Source organism: Felis catus, chromosome X (genome assembly GCF_018350175.1).
Source record: "Felis catus isolate Fca126 chromosome X, F.catus_Fca126_mat1.0, whole genome shotgun sequence".
In the NCBI taxonomy this organism is placed as follows: Eukaryota; Metazoa; Chordata; class Mammalia; order Carnivora; family Felidae; genus Felis; species Felis catus.
The window spans coordinates 94,982,712-95,000,221 of record NC_058386.1 but is presented as its reverse complement, the minus strand read 5'-3'; the positions used below and the strand labels follow the sequence as shown (position 1 = coordinate 95,000,221).

Genomic DNA, 17,510 nt, shown 5'->3' with positions numbered 1-17,510 from the left:
CCTGACAACCCATCAAAAGATTTTTGCATCAAAAACTGCCTTCGATGCAGCAGAACCAAGCCCGTGAGAAGAAAACCTGTCAAGATCGGCATCGGGCAAATAGATTTTCGTAGCAAGAAACTAATGTCTCCACCCATGTATCCAAATTTGTGCCTTCTCACAATGTCAGCTGTTATGTAAACTTGACCTTTGGAAGAAGTGATTTGACTAAGGATTTCAAAATCATTCAGTGAAACCATGATACAGCTGCATCATTGGAATGAAAGTGAATGGCCCATGCAGAGCCACTAATATAAGCCATTAGCCATATTGTGCCTTCAGGAGAATTATGTGACCTTCCAAAGTCAATCCAAGTGTTTAAATGTTCTAGGTGCCCATCATGTAAAGCGTTACTGACAAACAGCTTGTCTAAGGCTCACATTCTTAAAAAAACATACTCAGATGGTGATATCTGATACGAACCAAGTTGTTTACATTACGATGTCAAGCTTTAAAATAGCAACTTGAAATAAATATGATTAACAAATGACCGCCGGAAGACAATTCTTCATGGGTCCGTTGCATTTCTGCACATTTTGAGAACCGAGGAACGATTGCCTTTGATCTATCTATACTATCCTTTTAGATACGTTTGTTTAGCAAATATCTTTAGAAGATAGTTTCTCCCTCCAGAGAAAAGGGCAGGTTTGTTTACTCTCCAGTAGCATAAAGAAAATGTCTTTCTCTAAAGCAAGTTGGAGCAGGTTTGCCTGCAGCCAATTATAAATGATAAGGGCTTCCTAAGCTTGAGGTTCCTCTGGTGTGAAGGAAAATCACTATGTGGGCCACCCTGTGTTCACTCCTGTGGGCCTCGGGGGGAGGGCAATGGGCAGTGAGGTGAACAAGATGCTCATGCTGCCTCCGGTACGGTGACTTAAAAAGTCCTTTGTCTCGGGGCACCTGGGTGGCTCAGTTGGTTGAGCATCCAACCTGGCTCAGGTCATGATCTCGCAGTTCGTGAGTTCGAGCCCCACAGTGAGCTCGCTGCTGTCAGCCTGTCAGTGCAGAGCCCGCTTCAGATCCTCTGTCCCCCTTCCCTGCTCTCTGCCCCTTCCCTGCTTACACTCTCCCAAAAATAAACTTTAAAAAAAAAGTCCCTTGTCTCTGACCCAGGAATCTCATGTCTTCTATCAGCATCAGTGAGACGGTAGCAGGCTAACTTGTTAGCTTGCGTGCAGGGTAAAATCTCCGACCCTTCACCATTTTCAATAATAACCCTTTCATTTTGCATGGGTTTGTTAACAAATCCATATCGATAGGATTCATACATGTTGATTAAAACTCGTGCTCGGTTTAAATAGGTTAAACCTTTGCCTGAGCTGAACTTTATGACGTCACAGTTTGCAAATGAGCCTTATCTAAGATGATTAGATATTCATTATAATTGGACAAATTTATTTCTGCATGGAGATAAATCATAATTAGTAGCAGTATCGTGAAGTAATGGTTTACCAAGATCAAGTTGTAATTTAAGGAAGAATTCTTGCTTTCTCTCCTGCCATGGAAGGATTCTTGGTGTCACATATCAGAATGATTCAGAAAATACTTCTTGAAATTTAATTTCTACCCTTAAGTCAGGTTGTACCACGACTGTAATCAAGTTCTAAAATTTTATGGGATTTTTTTTTTCCCCTGGGGTAAATCATGGGCTTCTGAAAAACAAAACCAAATTAGCCCAGGCTCTGAGTTTTTTCCCCAAATTTCCAGTCACTACTTATTTTCTAATACGAAGTATCCAGTCAGTTAGCTTATTTTCCAAGTTGACTTTAATACCTTAAATCTACGCATAAAGCAGTGACCGATCTGAGGGATCTTGTTGCATTCCGGAGCGTATATCCATCCTATAATGGGTCCTAGCAATGGTATGAGACTCTAGTTTCTGTTATAGGGTAGCTGCATACCAAAACTTCCGCATTGTATGAATCGTATATCAAGCAAGATGCACAGTCATAGAGGAGCGGCCAATATCCTATGGGAGAATAAAATCTTCACACAGGAGTCAAAACGTGTGTCTCAGGCTACTGGCTCGGGAGCCAATAAGCACCCTCGCAACTTTGATCCTGACCTTCTTTCAGAGAACTGAGTTTCAACCTAATTTTGAAAATGACATGAAGTGGACTGAGTACATATCGATGTTAAATACCTAAAGCCAATGAGGTGTTCATTATTTCATATCCAACAAGGTGCTGATAAAAAGAACTCCAGCCCAATCATTTTATGACAAAGCCTGAAATGTTTAACTTCCAAGAGTTTACTCATTAAATACGTCTGCCTGCCTTTCTCACATCGCAAATAGCTTTGTTTTAATTAGTTACCTTGAAAAAGTCTATATAGACCAAAGCTGAAATCGTTTTTAAATAACTTTTCAATTGAGAACACAATTATGGTATTTTGAATTGAAACACAATTTCTCATCTCATTACCTTTATTTAAAAGAGATATGGTGGGATCTCTGGGACGATAACTACTGAGTTTTTTTTGACACGAGTAGCTTGCATTTAAAATTGGCCCAAGAGTATGACAAACTTTGAGGTTAGGTAAGCTTACCAAATTTATTCTCTGAACAACTGGTCCAACATTCATATAAACATGCAAAATGTACAACTTCTGGGCCAATAGCACATTCTAAGCTTTCACAAATCGGTATATGGTGATGGTATGAGTTAAAATTTTTAAAAAATATGGGGCCCCTGGGTGGCTCAGTCGGTTAAGCTTCCAGTCGGCTCAGGTCGTGATCTCGCGGGTCCTGAGTTTGAGCCCCGCATCGGGCTCTGTGCTGACAGCTCAGAGCCCGGAGCCTGTTTCGGATTCTGTGTCTCCCTCTCTCTCTCTCTGCCCCTCCCCTGCTCATGCTCTGTCTGTGTCTCTGTCTCTCTCTCTCAAAAATGAATCAACATTAAATTTTTTTTTAATTTAAAAAATACAACTCAAGTCGCTGAATTCTATGGGGTAATATATTTTATTTGCAATGCAAAATAATATCTTTTTAATTCATTCAACAGCTATTTATCGGATATCTGCTATGTGCCGGAAACTATACAAAGTTTTAAAGATCTAGACATGAGCAAGGCACTGAAGATACTCTCTTGTCCTCAAGGAGCTTGTAGAGATTAGGACAACGAGAGAGGTATGATCATTTTTTTTAGATGTTTATTCATCTTTTAGAGAGAGAGGCAGAGCGTAAGCGGGGGAGGGGCAGAGAGAGAGGGAGACACAGAATCCAAAGCAGGCTCCAGGCTCAGAGCTGTTCGCGCAGAGCCCGACGCGGGGCTTGAATTCACACACTGGGAGACCACGACCCGAGCCAAAGCCAGATGCTCGGCCGACTGAGCCACCCAGGTGCCCCAAGAGAGGTATGATAAAACGCGCTTAGGAAAGCATGAAGTAGGGTCACCCAACTCGGCCTGGGGTAATCAAATGAATGGTTTTTGTGGCTCTGAGTCTTTAAGGATGAGTTGTCCGGCAGGCAAAAATGGACAAGGAAGCATAAAGGAGTATCCGTGCAAGAAAGCAGTTGAATCTGTTTTCAGTTAACAGCCTAGCTTACCTCGGTAAAGTAGGGGTGAAGTTAACTCCTAAGAAGTAGGAGGCAGTGTGTTGTCTAGTGGGGTCCTCTGAGGAATGGCGTTGGCTAGGGTCTTCAAAGACCTATTAGTCCCTTACCGAAAGAAACGTGGTTGCAGAGTATATCTGCCAATACGTCTTGTACCTGGTTCTGTTTTAAAATATCGTCGGTTTAAAATAAAGCCGGCCTCGCTCATAGAGTTGGGAGAAATGAACTCTGCAAAGAGAAGGGCTCTTGCAATATTAAGTAATTAAAATGCCCGTAATGTTTCCAGGTTTGCCTCCATCTAAATTGATGTGTGCCCTTGCACAGATCATTTAACCTCGCTGCTACAGATGTCATCGGTAATTTGGGAGTAATATCACAAATGTTACAAAAATGTGAGGCTTCATAAAGCACTCTGAGAGACTCCCGTGAAGGGATTATATATGCATAAAGTGCATTATGATTACGAGAACTAATAATAAATCGTTGCTTGGCACTTTGCACACTAATTAGAAGTGCAACCTGTTCCAGAGTATTAGAAGAGTAGAAACTAAGTTGAGAATTCTGTTTCTCATCCCCTTGTGGCTTATAAGTAGGGCGATCACATAATTTCTGCCCGAATTGGGACATTGTTGGTAGTGCAAGGGTACCCGAAGCAGGTAGGGCGCTCAGACGACAGGCAGGAATTAGGGCTGTCCCAGGCAAATCAGGGTGTAGAGTCAGCCTACTTAGCGATTTGTCCCTTCGTCGTTTGGACATGTGTAGCATCTCTTCTAAAGCTCCAGGTGCTCCCCGGGAAATTCCAAATGGGATGGTTGCCATTTATGGAAGCGTCCATGATGGTGTCAAAGCCAGGGCAAGGCAACTACGGACACAAGTGGCGGAGGCGTATTATCGCCCTCCCCACCCTTAGCCCAAGCTTTGAAATGGAGCTCTAACAACGAGACAGTCTCTAATCATGCATTCAGCTCACCCTCGTTTTCGGAAAAGTCCCTTGACCTAACAGAGGCATTCAGCGCATTGACATAATGCATCCGCTCCACCCTCGGCATATAAAATCGTGGCATATTTGAGCTTCGGTCACCCCATGTGAGAGCCCACATGTTTTCTAAGCCTCCTAATGGCTGCGACAATGCTGGATTTTGTGTGTATCTATTTATTTTGAGAGAGAGAGAGAGCGCGTGCACGCACACGCATAGGGGAGGGGCAGAGAGAGAGAGGTAGAGAGAGAACACTGGGCTGTCAGCGCAGACCCCCCCACTCAGGGCTCAGTCCCTCAAACTATGAGATCATGAGCTGAGCCGAAATCAACAGCCGGTTGCTCCACTGACCGAGCCCTCCAGGCGCCCCTGTGATAATGTTGGATTTTATGTTTTCTTTATATGTAAGGATGAGAAAAAATATAAATAAGGAGATATATATATATATATATATATATATATATATATATATATATTCTGTTTAGCTTGCAAATTCCTAGAGGCTGAAGACCTTGTTTTTCTCACTGGTTTTCCTCTCCCCCCCAACAGACACGCACACACACACACACACACACACACTCACCATATTTAGAAGCAGCAGCAAGGCGAAAAAGCAAGATGGTGAATGTGCTCTATAAAAATGGAGGGAGGAAAAGAAGATTGGGAGGGAAGGAGAGGGAAGCAGAGTCACGCACAGTACAGCGGGACGCCTGCATTGTCACGCACATTCACGATTGCTGGTCACGGTCATGGGCTGTGAAGGCAAGAAAAAAGAAATGCCATTAAAAGTCCTTTCCATTTTATACTCTCAATCTGTCCAAAAAAAAAAAAAAGTTTAATGATGTGCAATCAGTCAATAATTTGCAAGATCATTAAACTCCTACAACGGAAGGAAAGAAGTCGTTAAGTCTCACAGATCCTCTTAGCGGCAATTCTCCAAAGAACCAGCAATAGAAGGTGGTTACGAGGTGCGGCCAGCAAACCCTGAACTCAAGTTCAGAAGACAGCTCTCACCAGGGTTCTTCCAGGGTAACAATTGCCGAGTCATGGGCTCGTTCAAAGTAGAATGACCTGATTTCTGTTCCAGAAGCACAGCTTTCACGTAAAGCTAAATCGCCAGACGTGGAAAATGGCATATAATGATATGATTTGATCAAAGAGATAAGCATGTCTCATTCACTTGTTTCCAGGCTAACCATTCACTATTGTTTGAATAGAGCTGGTAATCACAGACTAATGAGCCTTGAACTGAAGACCCAAAGGCAGAGAACTGTTTTGGCGTTGACGCTTGCTAATTAAGAAGCAAGACAGAGTAGGAAAGAAAAAAAAACAATACATACAGCAGCAAACGATGCTTTGAACTAAGTATCAGGGTACCTCTGCGTTATACTTGGTTCCTTAACTTAAGTCAAGAAGCGCTTCTTCAACACCTAATGTGTGCCGGACACGATGTTTCGTGTGAGGGAGATAAAAAGTGATGGGATTTGGCTAAAGCATAGAACGGATGGGATGGGGGTGGGGAAGGGAAAGGAAAAAGCTGGCAAGGGTACGAGTTGGTGGCACATGCCTTCGTAAAGCCATTTAAGGGGTTGAGGGTTTATTCCGAGAGGATCAGGGTGTTGCCGGATGGTTTGTAAGCAGGTAAGCAGCAATTCTTTTTGCAGATTTGAAGGTATTTCTCCAGCTAGAGTATAGAGGAGGTATGGAGGGATAGAGTCTGATATTGTACGGCAGGAGGCCAATCAGTAGGGGATTGCAGTGGTACCGGCAAGAGATGATGATGGTGCTGAAGTAGTTCCCACAGATCTTGCTGAACAGTTGGACGTTTGGGGAGGGTGGGAGCAGTAAGAGAGAAGAAGGGGTCAGAAATGATTCCCGGGTTTGCAGTTTGGTCAGCTGGGTTCAGTACGTGAAGCCGTGTACCGAGACGGGGGTACGGAGGACAAAGAGAAGCTTCTTGGTGGCCCAGTGAATTCAGTATTGGAGCCACTGACACTCAGGTGTCTGTGGGACCCTGAGGTGGAGCTGTTGAGTAGACATTTGGACATAAGGAAAAAGCTCGCAACCTAAAATTTAAGCCATTAAGGGGTAGTTCAGGTGACCAAGGAACCGCACGTAGAGTGAGAAGAGAAAACAGGCTAAGTCACAATCTGGCGGACACCAGCGTTTAAGAGATGCGCAGAGGAAAACAAACCTACAAAAGAAACCGAGAAGGAACTAGAGGAGAACCAGGTGGGTGTGGTGTCGTGGAAATCCAGAGAAAGGACCGCTTCAAAAAGAAGCTAATCCAACTTTTCCGTCCACCACTTTCCTTTCTTGACCTCGCTATCATCTCCGTACAATAAAAACATTGGACTAGATGTACGTCAAAAGTCATCCCAGAATCATCTCCCGTTTTTTCATAGGAAACCTGAAATGTTTCCCCTTAGTTTGGCTAATTCTTTTGTTTTTCAATGTTTATTTAGTATTGAGAGACAGAGAGAAACAGAGCATGAGCAGGGGAGGGGCAGACAGGAGGAGACACAGAATCCGAAGCAGGCTCCAGGCTCCGAGCTGTCCGCACAGAGTCCAATGCGGGGCTCGAATCCACCAACCGTGAGCTCATGACCTGAGCTGAGGTCGGACGCTCAACCGACTGAGCCACCGTGGGCGCCCCTGAAAGCCTCACCTCGATTTCGTTTTGTAGTGGGCAACTCTCGGGGTGTCGACCTCTCTACTCTAAGGACTCTCCCTCCACACGGGGGAGGGAGAATGTTTGCAACTTCTACTCTGTGGCTCTGTCCCCCCCCCCACCTCTGACCATAGCAAGTGGTCCAGGGTGGACACAGGATCCAGGGGATCGTGATGAATTCCTCTCTCCTGATCCTTTGAAGTTGGTATTCAAAGATATTCATCTCTATTGATTGCTCGAACTGAGGAAGCAACAGCCTGTAAGCGGTAGGTTGGTCATCTTATGCAGGAAGGTGGAGCAAAGGTAAATCTGCCGAAAGAGCATGAAGCAGGCGAAAGGGCAGAACTTAAAAAAGAGCCCATGAGATGTGGGGAAACGTCTTAAAGAGACACAGCGGCCCGAGAGTGAGTGCAAGGTCGACTACCCTGGTTCCTAAGAGCAGGCTCCTTCTTGGTTCCCATCTCTCTTAAGGCTGAAATGCATCCTCGACCTTGGTTCCTTGTAATAATGTTCCTCATTTTTGCTTACACTCGTTTGGTTTCACTTCTGCCACTTTTTTTTTTTAATTTTTTTTTCAACGTTTACTTATTTTGGGGACAGAGAGAGACAGAGCATGAACGGGGGAGGGGCAGAGAGAGAGGGAGACACAGAATCGGAAACAGGCTCCAGGCTCCGAGCCATCAGCCCAGAGCCCGACGCGGGGCTCGAACTCCCGGACCGCGAGATCGTGACCTGGCTGAAGTCGGACGCTTAACCGACTGCGCCACCCAGGCGCCCCTACTTCTGCCACTTTTGATCTGCAGTCTCCTGGCTTAAGGTAATGAATTATAACTTTTCTGCCTGGTCTGCACTGGAACAGCAACAATGTGGATTCAAATGAAGGATGACACACCAGGGATATCTTAAAGTTGTAACTGCAGGAACTGATCTCAGGTTTAGAATCTCCTCAGCACCCTGTGGCCCTTTCACAATGTGTATGTATTTATACTGTTGTGTGTTTAACAGTGGTCTTTGGCCATTTCTCCTCTCGGCTTGTTGAGGAGAAGGATTACGTCTGTGGACTGTATTCTACATATAAATCCTGTTCCTAGAAGGAGGGGGTCAGTGAATGCCTAAACATCCCTATCTGGTATGTGCATTTCCACAAACCTGGGAACTCTATTTTGTGGCTATATCAGAGCATCCTAGAGGATACGGAAGACTGGAACTTCTCTCTTCATGGCCAAGAGAACCCATGAAATCGCAGTTGAAAGAAAGAAAGAAAGAATGAAGGAAAGAAAGAAAGAAAAGAAGAAAGAAAAGAAAGAAAAAAGGAAGAAAAGAAGCAAAGAAAGAAAGAATGAAGGAAAGAAAGAAAGAAAGAAAAGAAGAAAGAAAGAAGAAAGAAAAGAAAGAAAAAAGGAAGAAAAGAAGCAAAGAAAGAAAGAACGAAAGGAAGAAAGAAAGAAAAAAGAAAGAAAAGAAAGAAGGAAGGAAAGAAGGGAGGAAGGAAAGAAGCAAAGAAAGAAAGAATGAAAGAAAGAGAAAGAAAGAAAAGAAAGAAGGAAGGAAAGAAGAAAGAAAGAAAAAGAAAAGGAGGGGGAGGAAGAAGAGGAGGGAGGGGGAAAGGGAGAGGGAGGACAAGGAGGAGAAAAAGAAGAAGATTCAGATGGATTGCCTAGGTCAATGCTTAACTTGATTTATGTACCTCATCATTACAAGTGAGTTCTGACCCAGTGACCATGCTAGCCATGAGGTAAGGGCCTGCCCCAAATGCGGTGTCCGCCTGTGTCTGAATCCTAACCTGTTAAGGCTTTTGGAAACAGAAAGCGAGTTTTCTCAAATATAAATACTAGTACGAGCATCTCTTCCAACGTCTCTCACTCACTTGAGATGCTGTTTTGTGCTGACTGGGCTTTCAGTGAATACCGTGTCATGATGTCGATGTCCTGTGTATGCCAACAACAAAATTAAAGAAAGAAAAGTGAAAATAATCCCCGGAATAAAAAAAAAAAAAAAAAAAAGGAGTGACAAAGTAATAAAGTTCACTATGTCCCAGAGCCAGATTGGCTTTGGACTTCCTGCCCTTCACATCTTTTTCATCGCCATGGGCCTTCACTGAATATAGAAGCCATTAATCGGACCTTAGTTCCAGGCACCAGGGACCAGGCAGGTTGGGCCCCACGCCAGACAGAATACGATCTGACCTATAGCGGCTGATCCGTCTACTTGCCACCCGACGTGCTGGAAATTATGGGGTCAGGTTGATGGGTGACACAGGGGGCGATCCCATTGAAATCGGCAATGGGGCAAAAGGAACCACTTCTGCCTCCTTTGCCTTTCCCGGAAGCCTGGACGCGGGGCACAAAGAATATAACGGGAAGAATTCAGGGTCGCAAGGGGAAACTGAGCAGACCCCCACGGTGTCCACCGGAGGGTGCCTCCTTTGTGGCAGAGTCCGTCAGGTGTGTTAGAAGCAAGTGCGTGAAATGATCTTCACTTTGTCTTTCCAGCTCCCCCTCCGTGGGAGATGATCCCGTTTGCCAGGTCCCCGGCCTTAATTTCCACAGCCACGTCCTTCGGTCAGGCTGTCATCCCCTGCCTCTATTATTCTAGCAGCCTTCTGCTGGGTCTCCCTGCCTCGTGTCGATCTCTCTCTCTCTCTCTCTGCCCCAGTCAATCTTGTTTCCTGTTCCTATATTCAGTCTTTCCGAATGCCATTTTCTTTACGTTTATCCCATCTGAAGTAGCCGACAGCAGACTCTTCTTATCCACTGAATCAAATTGAAAGTCTCCCCCCTGCTTCCTTTGCCTGGGGCCCTGTCCTACCCACACCCCATCACTGCTTTTCTCATCTCGTCTTTTATAATGTCACAACCAGCCCTCCCCTTTACAGTGAGGCAGGCGCCCTGTTTGTAGCAGACGTTGCGCAGGTGTGTACAATAGGATCTATACGAGGCAGTTCCGTTATTTTTTTAAAATCACTGCCTTTAAAATAGAGGCCGAGTGGAAGCAAAGTGTGAGGAGAAGGGACGTGGAAGGAGGCAAAGCACCAAGACAGATCCTGACTCACCTTGAAGCCACGTTCGAGACCTCCCACTGATGAGGTCTGAAGGATTGGGGTTCGGAGCCAAAAGCCAAGCAATAACTCTTGAGACGTCTTTGGGTCAAAAAGGTGGCTTTTTGCTTGTTTGTTTGTTTTAAGTTGATTTATTTGTTTCGAGAGAGTGAGAGAGAGACACAGAACATGGACCGGGGGGAGGGGCAGAGAGCGAGAGCGAGAGCAAGAGTGAGAGCGAGAGCAAGAGCGAGAGCGAGAGAGAGAATCCCAAGCAGGCTCCACACAGCCAGCACAGAGCCCAACTCCGGGCTCGAACTCACGAACCGTGAGATCATGACCTGAGCCTAAGTCAAAAGCCAGATGCTTAACAAATGAGCCACCCAGGCACCCCCAAAATGGTGGTTTTATTAAAGCACAGGGGAGGGCATGTGGGCAGAAAGAGCTGCAATTGGGCTATGAGGAGTGCCTGATTATAGAAGATTTTCTATCCCATGGAGGGGAGGGTGATGTTAGGGCTTCAGGAAATTGAGTGTATAGGCTCCTGGAAGTTTGGGTATTGACAAAATTGCTTTCCTCCTTGTAAATCATTAAGACCAGTTGTAAACTGTTAGAGACCCATGTCCTACATGTGATCTCCATCAGTTAACTATTTTTTAAAATGTTTTAATGCTTATTTATTTCTGAGAGAGACAGAGACAGAGAGAGACACAGAGAGACAGTGTAAGCAGGGGAGGGGCAGAGAGAGAGAGGGAGACAAAGAATCCCAAGCAGGCCCCAGGCTCCAAGCTGTCAGCACAGAGCCTGACACGGGGCTGGAACTCGTGAACTGCGAGATCATGACCTGAGTCGAAGTTGGACACTTAACCAACTGAACTACCCAGGACCCCCTCAGTTAACTTTTTTTTTAAATGTTAATGTTTCTTTTTTTTTTTGTTTTTTTTGTTAATGTTTCTTTTTGAGAGAAAGAGACAGAGCGGGAGCGGAGGAGGGGTAGAGAGAAGGTGAGACACAGAATCCGAAGCAGGCTCCAGGCTCTGAGCTGTCAGCACAGAGCCCGACACGGGGCTCGACCCCACGAACCGCAAGATCATGACCTGAGCTGAAGGAAGTCAAATGCTTCACCGACTGAGCCACCCAGGCGCCCGTTACCAGCTGACCATCTGGTTTTCCCTTTCCTTTGCTCTTGGGCAGCCAGGAGTGTCTGAGAAATGTCGCGCATCTCTCACCCGGTGGGGGGGAAGCGGGAGTTGCTGGGGGTTAGCCTGTACTTTGCCCTCAGCTTACCTTTTGCTTCCTCATCACTATTGCCACCAGGCGATTGTCACCCACCCTTTACAGTGTTGTTGTGGCCACTAAGCAAAGACAGTGTTTGTTAAATGCCAACTATAATCCATACTTCAGATGTTCCATCTCATGGACGTCTAGTGGCCTTGGGGGCACGTACTGAAGCCCTCCACCTTGCAGAGGAGGAAACTAAGTCTCAGAAGGGAGATAAGCAAGTGAGCCAGGACTGTCTCCGAACCCAGCACCCTTCCTTTTCTTGTGCTGTCTCTCTTTAGTTGAGGTAACGTGAAAGTGATCTATATAGATTAGATCCTCTCCCCAACCCACCTTCCTCTTTAGGGAAACGGTCAAGGGAAGGTCATGAATGTAATCGTCTCCCTTTGACCAGTGCCTATAGAGGTCCCTTCCATAGATCCAAAATCGGGAAACCCTTGAGCTCACGAATTCTCACCAGTAGCAACCTGGACCTCACAAACACCCCTGCGAAGTAAGATCAAACTAGAATGATTCTTCTTAAGATCGAACATGCAAATGAATTTCCTTCAGGTTTAATTATTTTAAAACCTAAGTCTAAAATGTAATGCATTAATAGCAAAAGAGACTGAACAGGGCTATTGGAGGCTCTTTGATCTTTAACGCCCTGCGAAATGCTCCTGCCATTTCTGAGTGTGGCTGCTCTCGTCCATAGCAAATCCTACTTCCCCGCAAATTATTCAAGTGTGGCATCGAGAGCAGATTGAGCCCATCAGCTCCTCACTCTAGATTTTCTTCCGTTGATGCAGCTGAAGGAAGTGTTGCCTTCTCCAGCAGCCACATCCAACTACGGGTGCATACCGAATTTAAAAATCAGGCAAAAGCCCTAAAGAGATTGCTGTGTGTTCCTGCTAAGTCACGCCTCCCGCAAACGCGTGTGGACGGAGCTGGGTTGCTCTCTTGGGTTGGGTTTTGGGGCATCCTCGTGCAATATCTTATGGTTATCTCTGCTAAAAACATGTCTTTGTGGCATGCAGCCCGTCAAGACGCTAGTGAAGGACGACACCCAGTCTTCTGGCTTTGGTTGTTGACCTGGAGCTGTGCAAATCCAAATCTGGGGCTCGGAGACAGCTCTAGGAACCATTAGCTCATTGGTAGGAATTTAAGCAACAGGCATGGTTGAAGTCTTCCAGAAGATCAAAGGCTTGGGAATGCTACATCCAGGGTGCAGTTTGTATTGGTATAGGGGAACGAAACTAAAGGTTGCCAGGAGCTGTCGGAGGTGGAGAACGTGCGATGGAATCACGGAGCAAGAGTATTTCAAGAAGAAATGAACACGAAATCAATTGTGTCAAATGCCACAAAAGGCTAGTTGGAAAGAGGAGTGCCGGTACAGTCTCCCTTCTCTCCGTCATCAGGGAAAGGAATGGTCTGATGTAACTTTTCTTGGTGACCTCATGGTGGTTTCAAAGGATCATTGCTTTTGCTTTTTCTAATAAGAGCTTATAAACTACCCCTTTCTTTTCTTTTCTTTTCTTTTCTTTTTTAAAGCTTATTTATTTATTTTGAGGAAGAGAGAGAGTGAGCAGGAGAGAGAGAGAGATTGCTTACTACTATTGGAATGATAGTTCCCCCATTCGACTCTTTTGGTACATTCTCCCATTCTCAATAATCAACAGGCTTGTTGAACAATCTTACCTATAAAATCTCTCAGAACCCTGGTGTGTGATACGTCCAGAACAATGAGCTGTAAAGTTACTTAAGAAGAAAGAGGTGTCCTTCAAAAAAGATTTTCCCCACATTTCTTGGACTTCTGTTCCCCCTTCCCAATATCCCTTATACCATTTATAAATTTATTTTTGGGACAGAGAGAGACAGAGCATGAACGGGGGAGGGGCAGAGAGAGAGGGAGACACAGAATGTGAAACAGGCTCCAGGCTCCGAGCCATCAGCCCAGAGCCCGACGCGGGGCTCGAACTCACGAACCGCGAGATCGTGACCTGGCTGAAGTCGGACGCTTAACCGACTGTGCCACCCAGGCGCCCCATCTTCTACCATTTATATAAAAAGATTATTCCCTTCCACTAAAGGACATAAGCAAAATAGTTGGGCTTTTATTTTGTAGTGTTTATTTTGAGGGAGAGACAGAGACAGAGAGAGAGAGGTGGGGTGGGGTGGGGGGAGAATCACCAGTAGGCTCCGTGTTGTCAGCACAGAGCCCAACACGGGGCTCAAGTTCATGAATGGTGAGCTCATGACCTCAGCCAAAACCAAGAGTCAGACACTTAACCGACTGAGCCACCCAGGTGCCCCCAGATAGTTTGACCTGTAAAAACCTCAAATGCCATCAAAGTAATTTAGTTAACTTGCCAGTAGAATAATGCCAGTGGGTCTCAAAATTCTCAAGGCAAAGACATAGGCAAGTTCCTTCCTCATAGACTGCAAAGAACCATTGCTACTCGCGTTCTATTAGTATCATAGGGACACACACCTAATTCCATTCAGACTGCCTTGAAACTTTACTACCTCATGCCTTCAGACAGCAGACTTGTATCGTCACGCTTAATGCAATGAAATCTTTAAGCATTCTCAAAAATTATAAAATGGGTGACATTTCTGGTTTAGCCAGAACCAGAACTATGAGACATTTAAATTGCAGCTATGAATAGTACTGAGGTCAGAATTAAAAATGCAAGATCCCTCTCTGCCCCTCCCCTGTTCATGCTCTGTCTCTCTCTGTCCCAAAAATAAATAAAAACGTTGAAAAAAAAATTAAAAAAAAAAAATGGGGCGCCTGGGTGGCGCAGTCGGTGAAGCGTCCGACTTCAGCCAGGTCACGATCTCGCGGTCCGGGAGTTCGAGCCCCGCGTCGGGCTCTGGGCTGATGGCTCGGAGCCTGGAGCCTGCTTCCGATTCTGTGTCTCCCTCTCTCTCTGCCCCTCCCCCGTTCATGCTCTGTCTCTCTCTGTCCCAAAAATAAATAAAAAAGTTGAAAAACAAATTTAAAAAAAAATGCAAGATTGCACCTATTGACCTATATAAAGCCTCGAGAAACAGCAATCCTGTTTTAAGGCAAATTTGCAGATTAATACAGAACTCACAGATGTGAAGAAGAAGAGAAGCCAGTAGCTTTCCTGCCAGTTCCTTCTGGCTCTTAGCAGGAGATCTAGTTGCCACTTCTGAGAACTCCCTCCTTATTTCATACCCCTCTGCTTGTACCAGAAGAACTGTCTCTCCTCGTGCCAGAATTTTCTTCCATGTCAGGGGTCTAAAGTCCTTCTTCCTCCTCCCCTACATATGGTTGTCGGAAAATCACCCCAAAGAGATCCAGCTGGATGAATGAATCACCCTTTAGACACACAACGCTTCTCCGAGGCACAGATCGTTTGTGAGCGGATGGGGACATCCGTCTCCGCAGCAACTCAGGAGTTAATCCTCAACCAAACAGTCCTGTTAAGTAATTCAGAAGTACAGGGTTTGGTGGGTTGTTTTTTTTTTTTTTTTTTTCCTTCCAAAAACGGTAGGGAAAATGTGGAACTCAGCATCTACATATCACTCTATTGAAAACTCCAGAGATCCCCTCCAAGCAGATGGAGATCCCACTCTATCAAAGGTCTTGTCTGTTGCCTATTGTAATGTGGCTCTTGCTGCTGACTCTCACAGAGTGAAAAGGAGAAAGGTAAGAATTTTGCTGATTCACAGCTTTCTGGTGTTTCTGCCGCTCGGGGCCTCTTTTTTTAGAGGCTCCTATTTTGTTGAGTTTTATTTAGTTAGTCTCAAATGTAAGTAAATTTCTATTCTCTGAAGTGTGAGGTTCCATTCCCAGATGACTAACTCTTTGAAAGTCATTTTCGGGATCTTGAATGATAAAATGCCTGTCTCTCATGATGGCACCAAATCCCAGAAAAATCCACGCGAGTTGAAAAAGAGTTATAATATATACTTTGTTACAGATTCTATGGAAAGCAAGGAAAAAAAGGCTTTAAGTGAGGCTCAGCAGGGAATTTAAATAGTGTTTTAAAATTAATCACAGAAGATTGTTTACAGCCTTCGGATTGTTAAAAAGTTAAATAAGAACTGGACATTGCCCAAGTCATAAAAAATTCACCATTTTAATTCTAACTTCCAATATTTTCAGGAAAGAAGGTCCCAGATCAACCATTATATAAAAACATTCACCATGACTAGTATTTCTGGCCATTAAAGATCAAAATTATTTTCTCTAAAAATGTTCAAAAAATATTTCTGGTTTTGACTCGGGATCATTTTGATAATATATTTTTTTTTAATTTTTTTTTTCAACGTTTATTTATTTTTGGGACAGAGAGAGACAGAGCATGAGCGGGGGAGGGGCAGAGAGAGAGGGAGACACAGAATCGGAAACAGGCTCCAGGCTCCGAGCCATCAGCCCAGAGCCCGACGCGGGGCTCGAACTCCCAGACCGCGAGATCATGACCTGGCTGAAGTCGGACGCTTAACCGACTGCGCCACCCAGGCGCCCCAACTCGGGATCATTTTGTATAATAATTAAACCAACTTGCATTGTAAGCAAGCATTTGTAAAAGGCTTTCTTTTTTTCCCCATTTTCCATTTACATCTATACTTGTGCATAAGTGCAGATGCGGAAGTGAAAGCAGAGAGGAGAAGTGATTGTGCTTAAGGTCACGCCACAATTTCATAATATGGCAAGTTAAAAATTCATCCTGTTTGATTCTTCACGGCTTTTTCTCCCTTGCCACCTCTTAAAAAGAGGAATATGCCTCTTAGCTCCTTTCTTCTCTGCACCCTCCAAGGAGGGTCCGGTCTTGCCACGTAGGTCTTTGGGCTGTAGCAATGGAAGATCGGAAGTAAAGGAAGATGAAAGGAAAGCTGGAACTGGCATTTAGAGCTGAAGGTCAAAGCTAATTTGCACTGAGTGGGAGAGTTGCGAGGACATAGGGATGAGAGGAGCCAAGATAAAAGACACGTGTGTAGGACACGAACAGGCAAAGAGATTTTAAGATGCCTTTCTGGAGACTTTATGTCCCATCAATAAGATTCGGGAGCTACAAGTGAAGAGATGAATTGTTGGGGCACCTGGGTGGCTCAGTCGGTCAAGCATCCGACTTCGGCTCAGGTCATGATCTTGCAGTCCGCGGGTTCAAGCCCCGCATCGGGCTCTGCGCTGACAGCTCGGAGCCTGGAGCCTGCTTCGGATTCCGTGTCTCCCTCTCTCTCTGCCCCTCCCCTGCTCGTGCGCTGTCTCTGTCTCTCTCTCAAAAATAAATAAACATTAAAAAATTTTTTTTAACGAGATGAATTATTGTCAAGTTTCTCTTGGTCGAATGGACTGTGTTCCCTATGCCTTTAACATTGCTCCAAAATGATACCGTGTGGTTTTAATGCCTTCAAAAGCTTTTTAGTGACATACCTTTGGCCTTTACAATATTTTTTCCATTTTATCGTAATAACGCTCTATCATGGAGGAAATCCTCGAAGAATTTCCGTGTACATACAGGAAACCCTTACTCTTCTTTGTTGCCACAAGACAATGACATTTTTAAAAGTAGTTTTTAAAGTTTATTTATTTTGAGAGAGAGAGAGAATATGAGGGGACAGGGGCAGCGAGAGAGAGGGAGAGGGAGAGAATCCCATGCAGGATTCGTGCTGTCAGTGCGGAGCCCGACGTGGGGCTCCAACTCATGAACCGTGAGATCATGACCTGAGCCAAAATCAAGAGTCGGACGCTTCACTGACTGAGCCACCCAGGCGCCCTGGTAATGACATTTTTTACTCGAAGTGACTGATTAATTAGAAGTCCAGTGAGAGGGAATGAGAACTAGATTGGGAAGAGGTAAAGATTAAACTCATACTAGGTGTGTTAGTACATCTGAATAACCCGGCACCACCTGTTAGATGCAAGCAGTAAATTGATTAATGAAACACTATCGTTGGTTACTGACACGAATCCATTAATAAATACATTCATTTCTT

General features: G+C 44.9%; 1 protein-coding gene across 1 annotated transcript in view; it reads left to right on the top strand.

The window, feature by feature from the left end:
* The first annotated feature begins 14,770 nt into the window (after positions 1-14,770).
* The window catches only part of CT83 (cancer/testis antigen 83), a 56,584-nt gene continuing 53,844 nt past the window's right edge, over positions 14,771-17,510 (top strand). Inside the window, exon 1 of the mRNA XM_045050932.1 lies at positions 14,771-15,216. Within this exon, the coding sequence (XP_044906867.1) occupies positions 15,067-15,216 (150 nt within the window). The 5' untranslated portion in view covers positions 14,771-15,066. The remainder of the gene's footprint in view (positions 15,217-17,510) is intronic.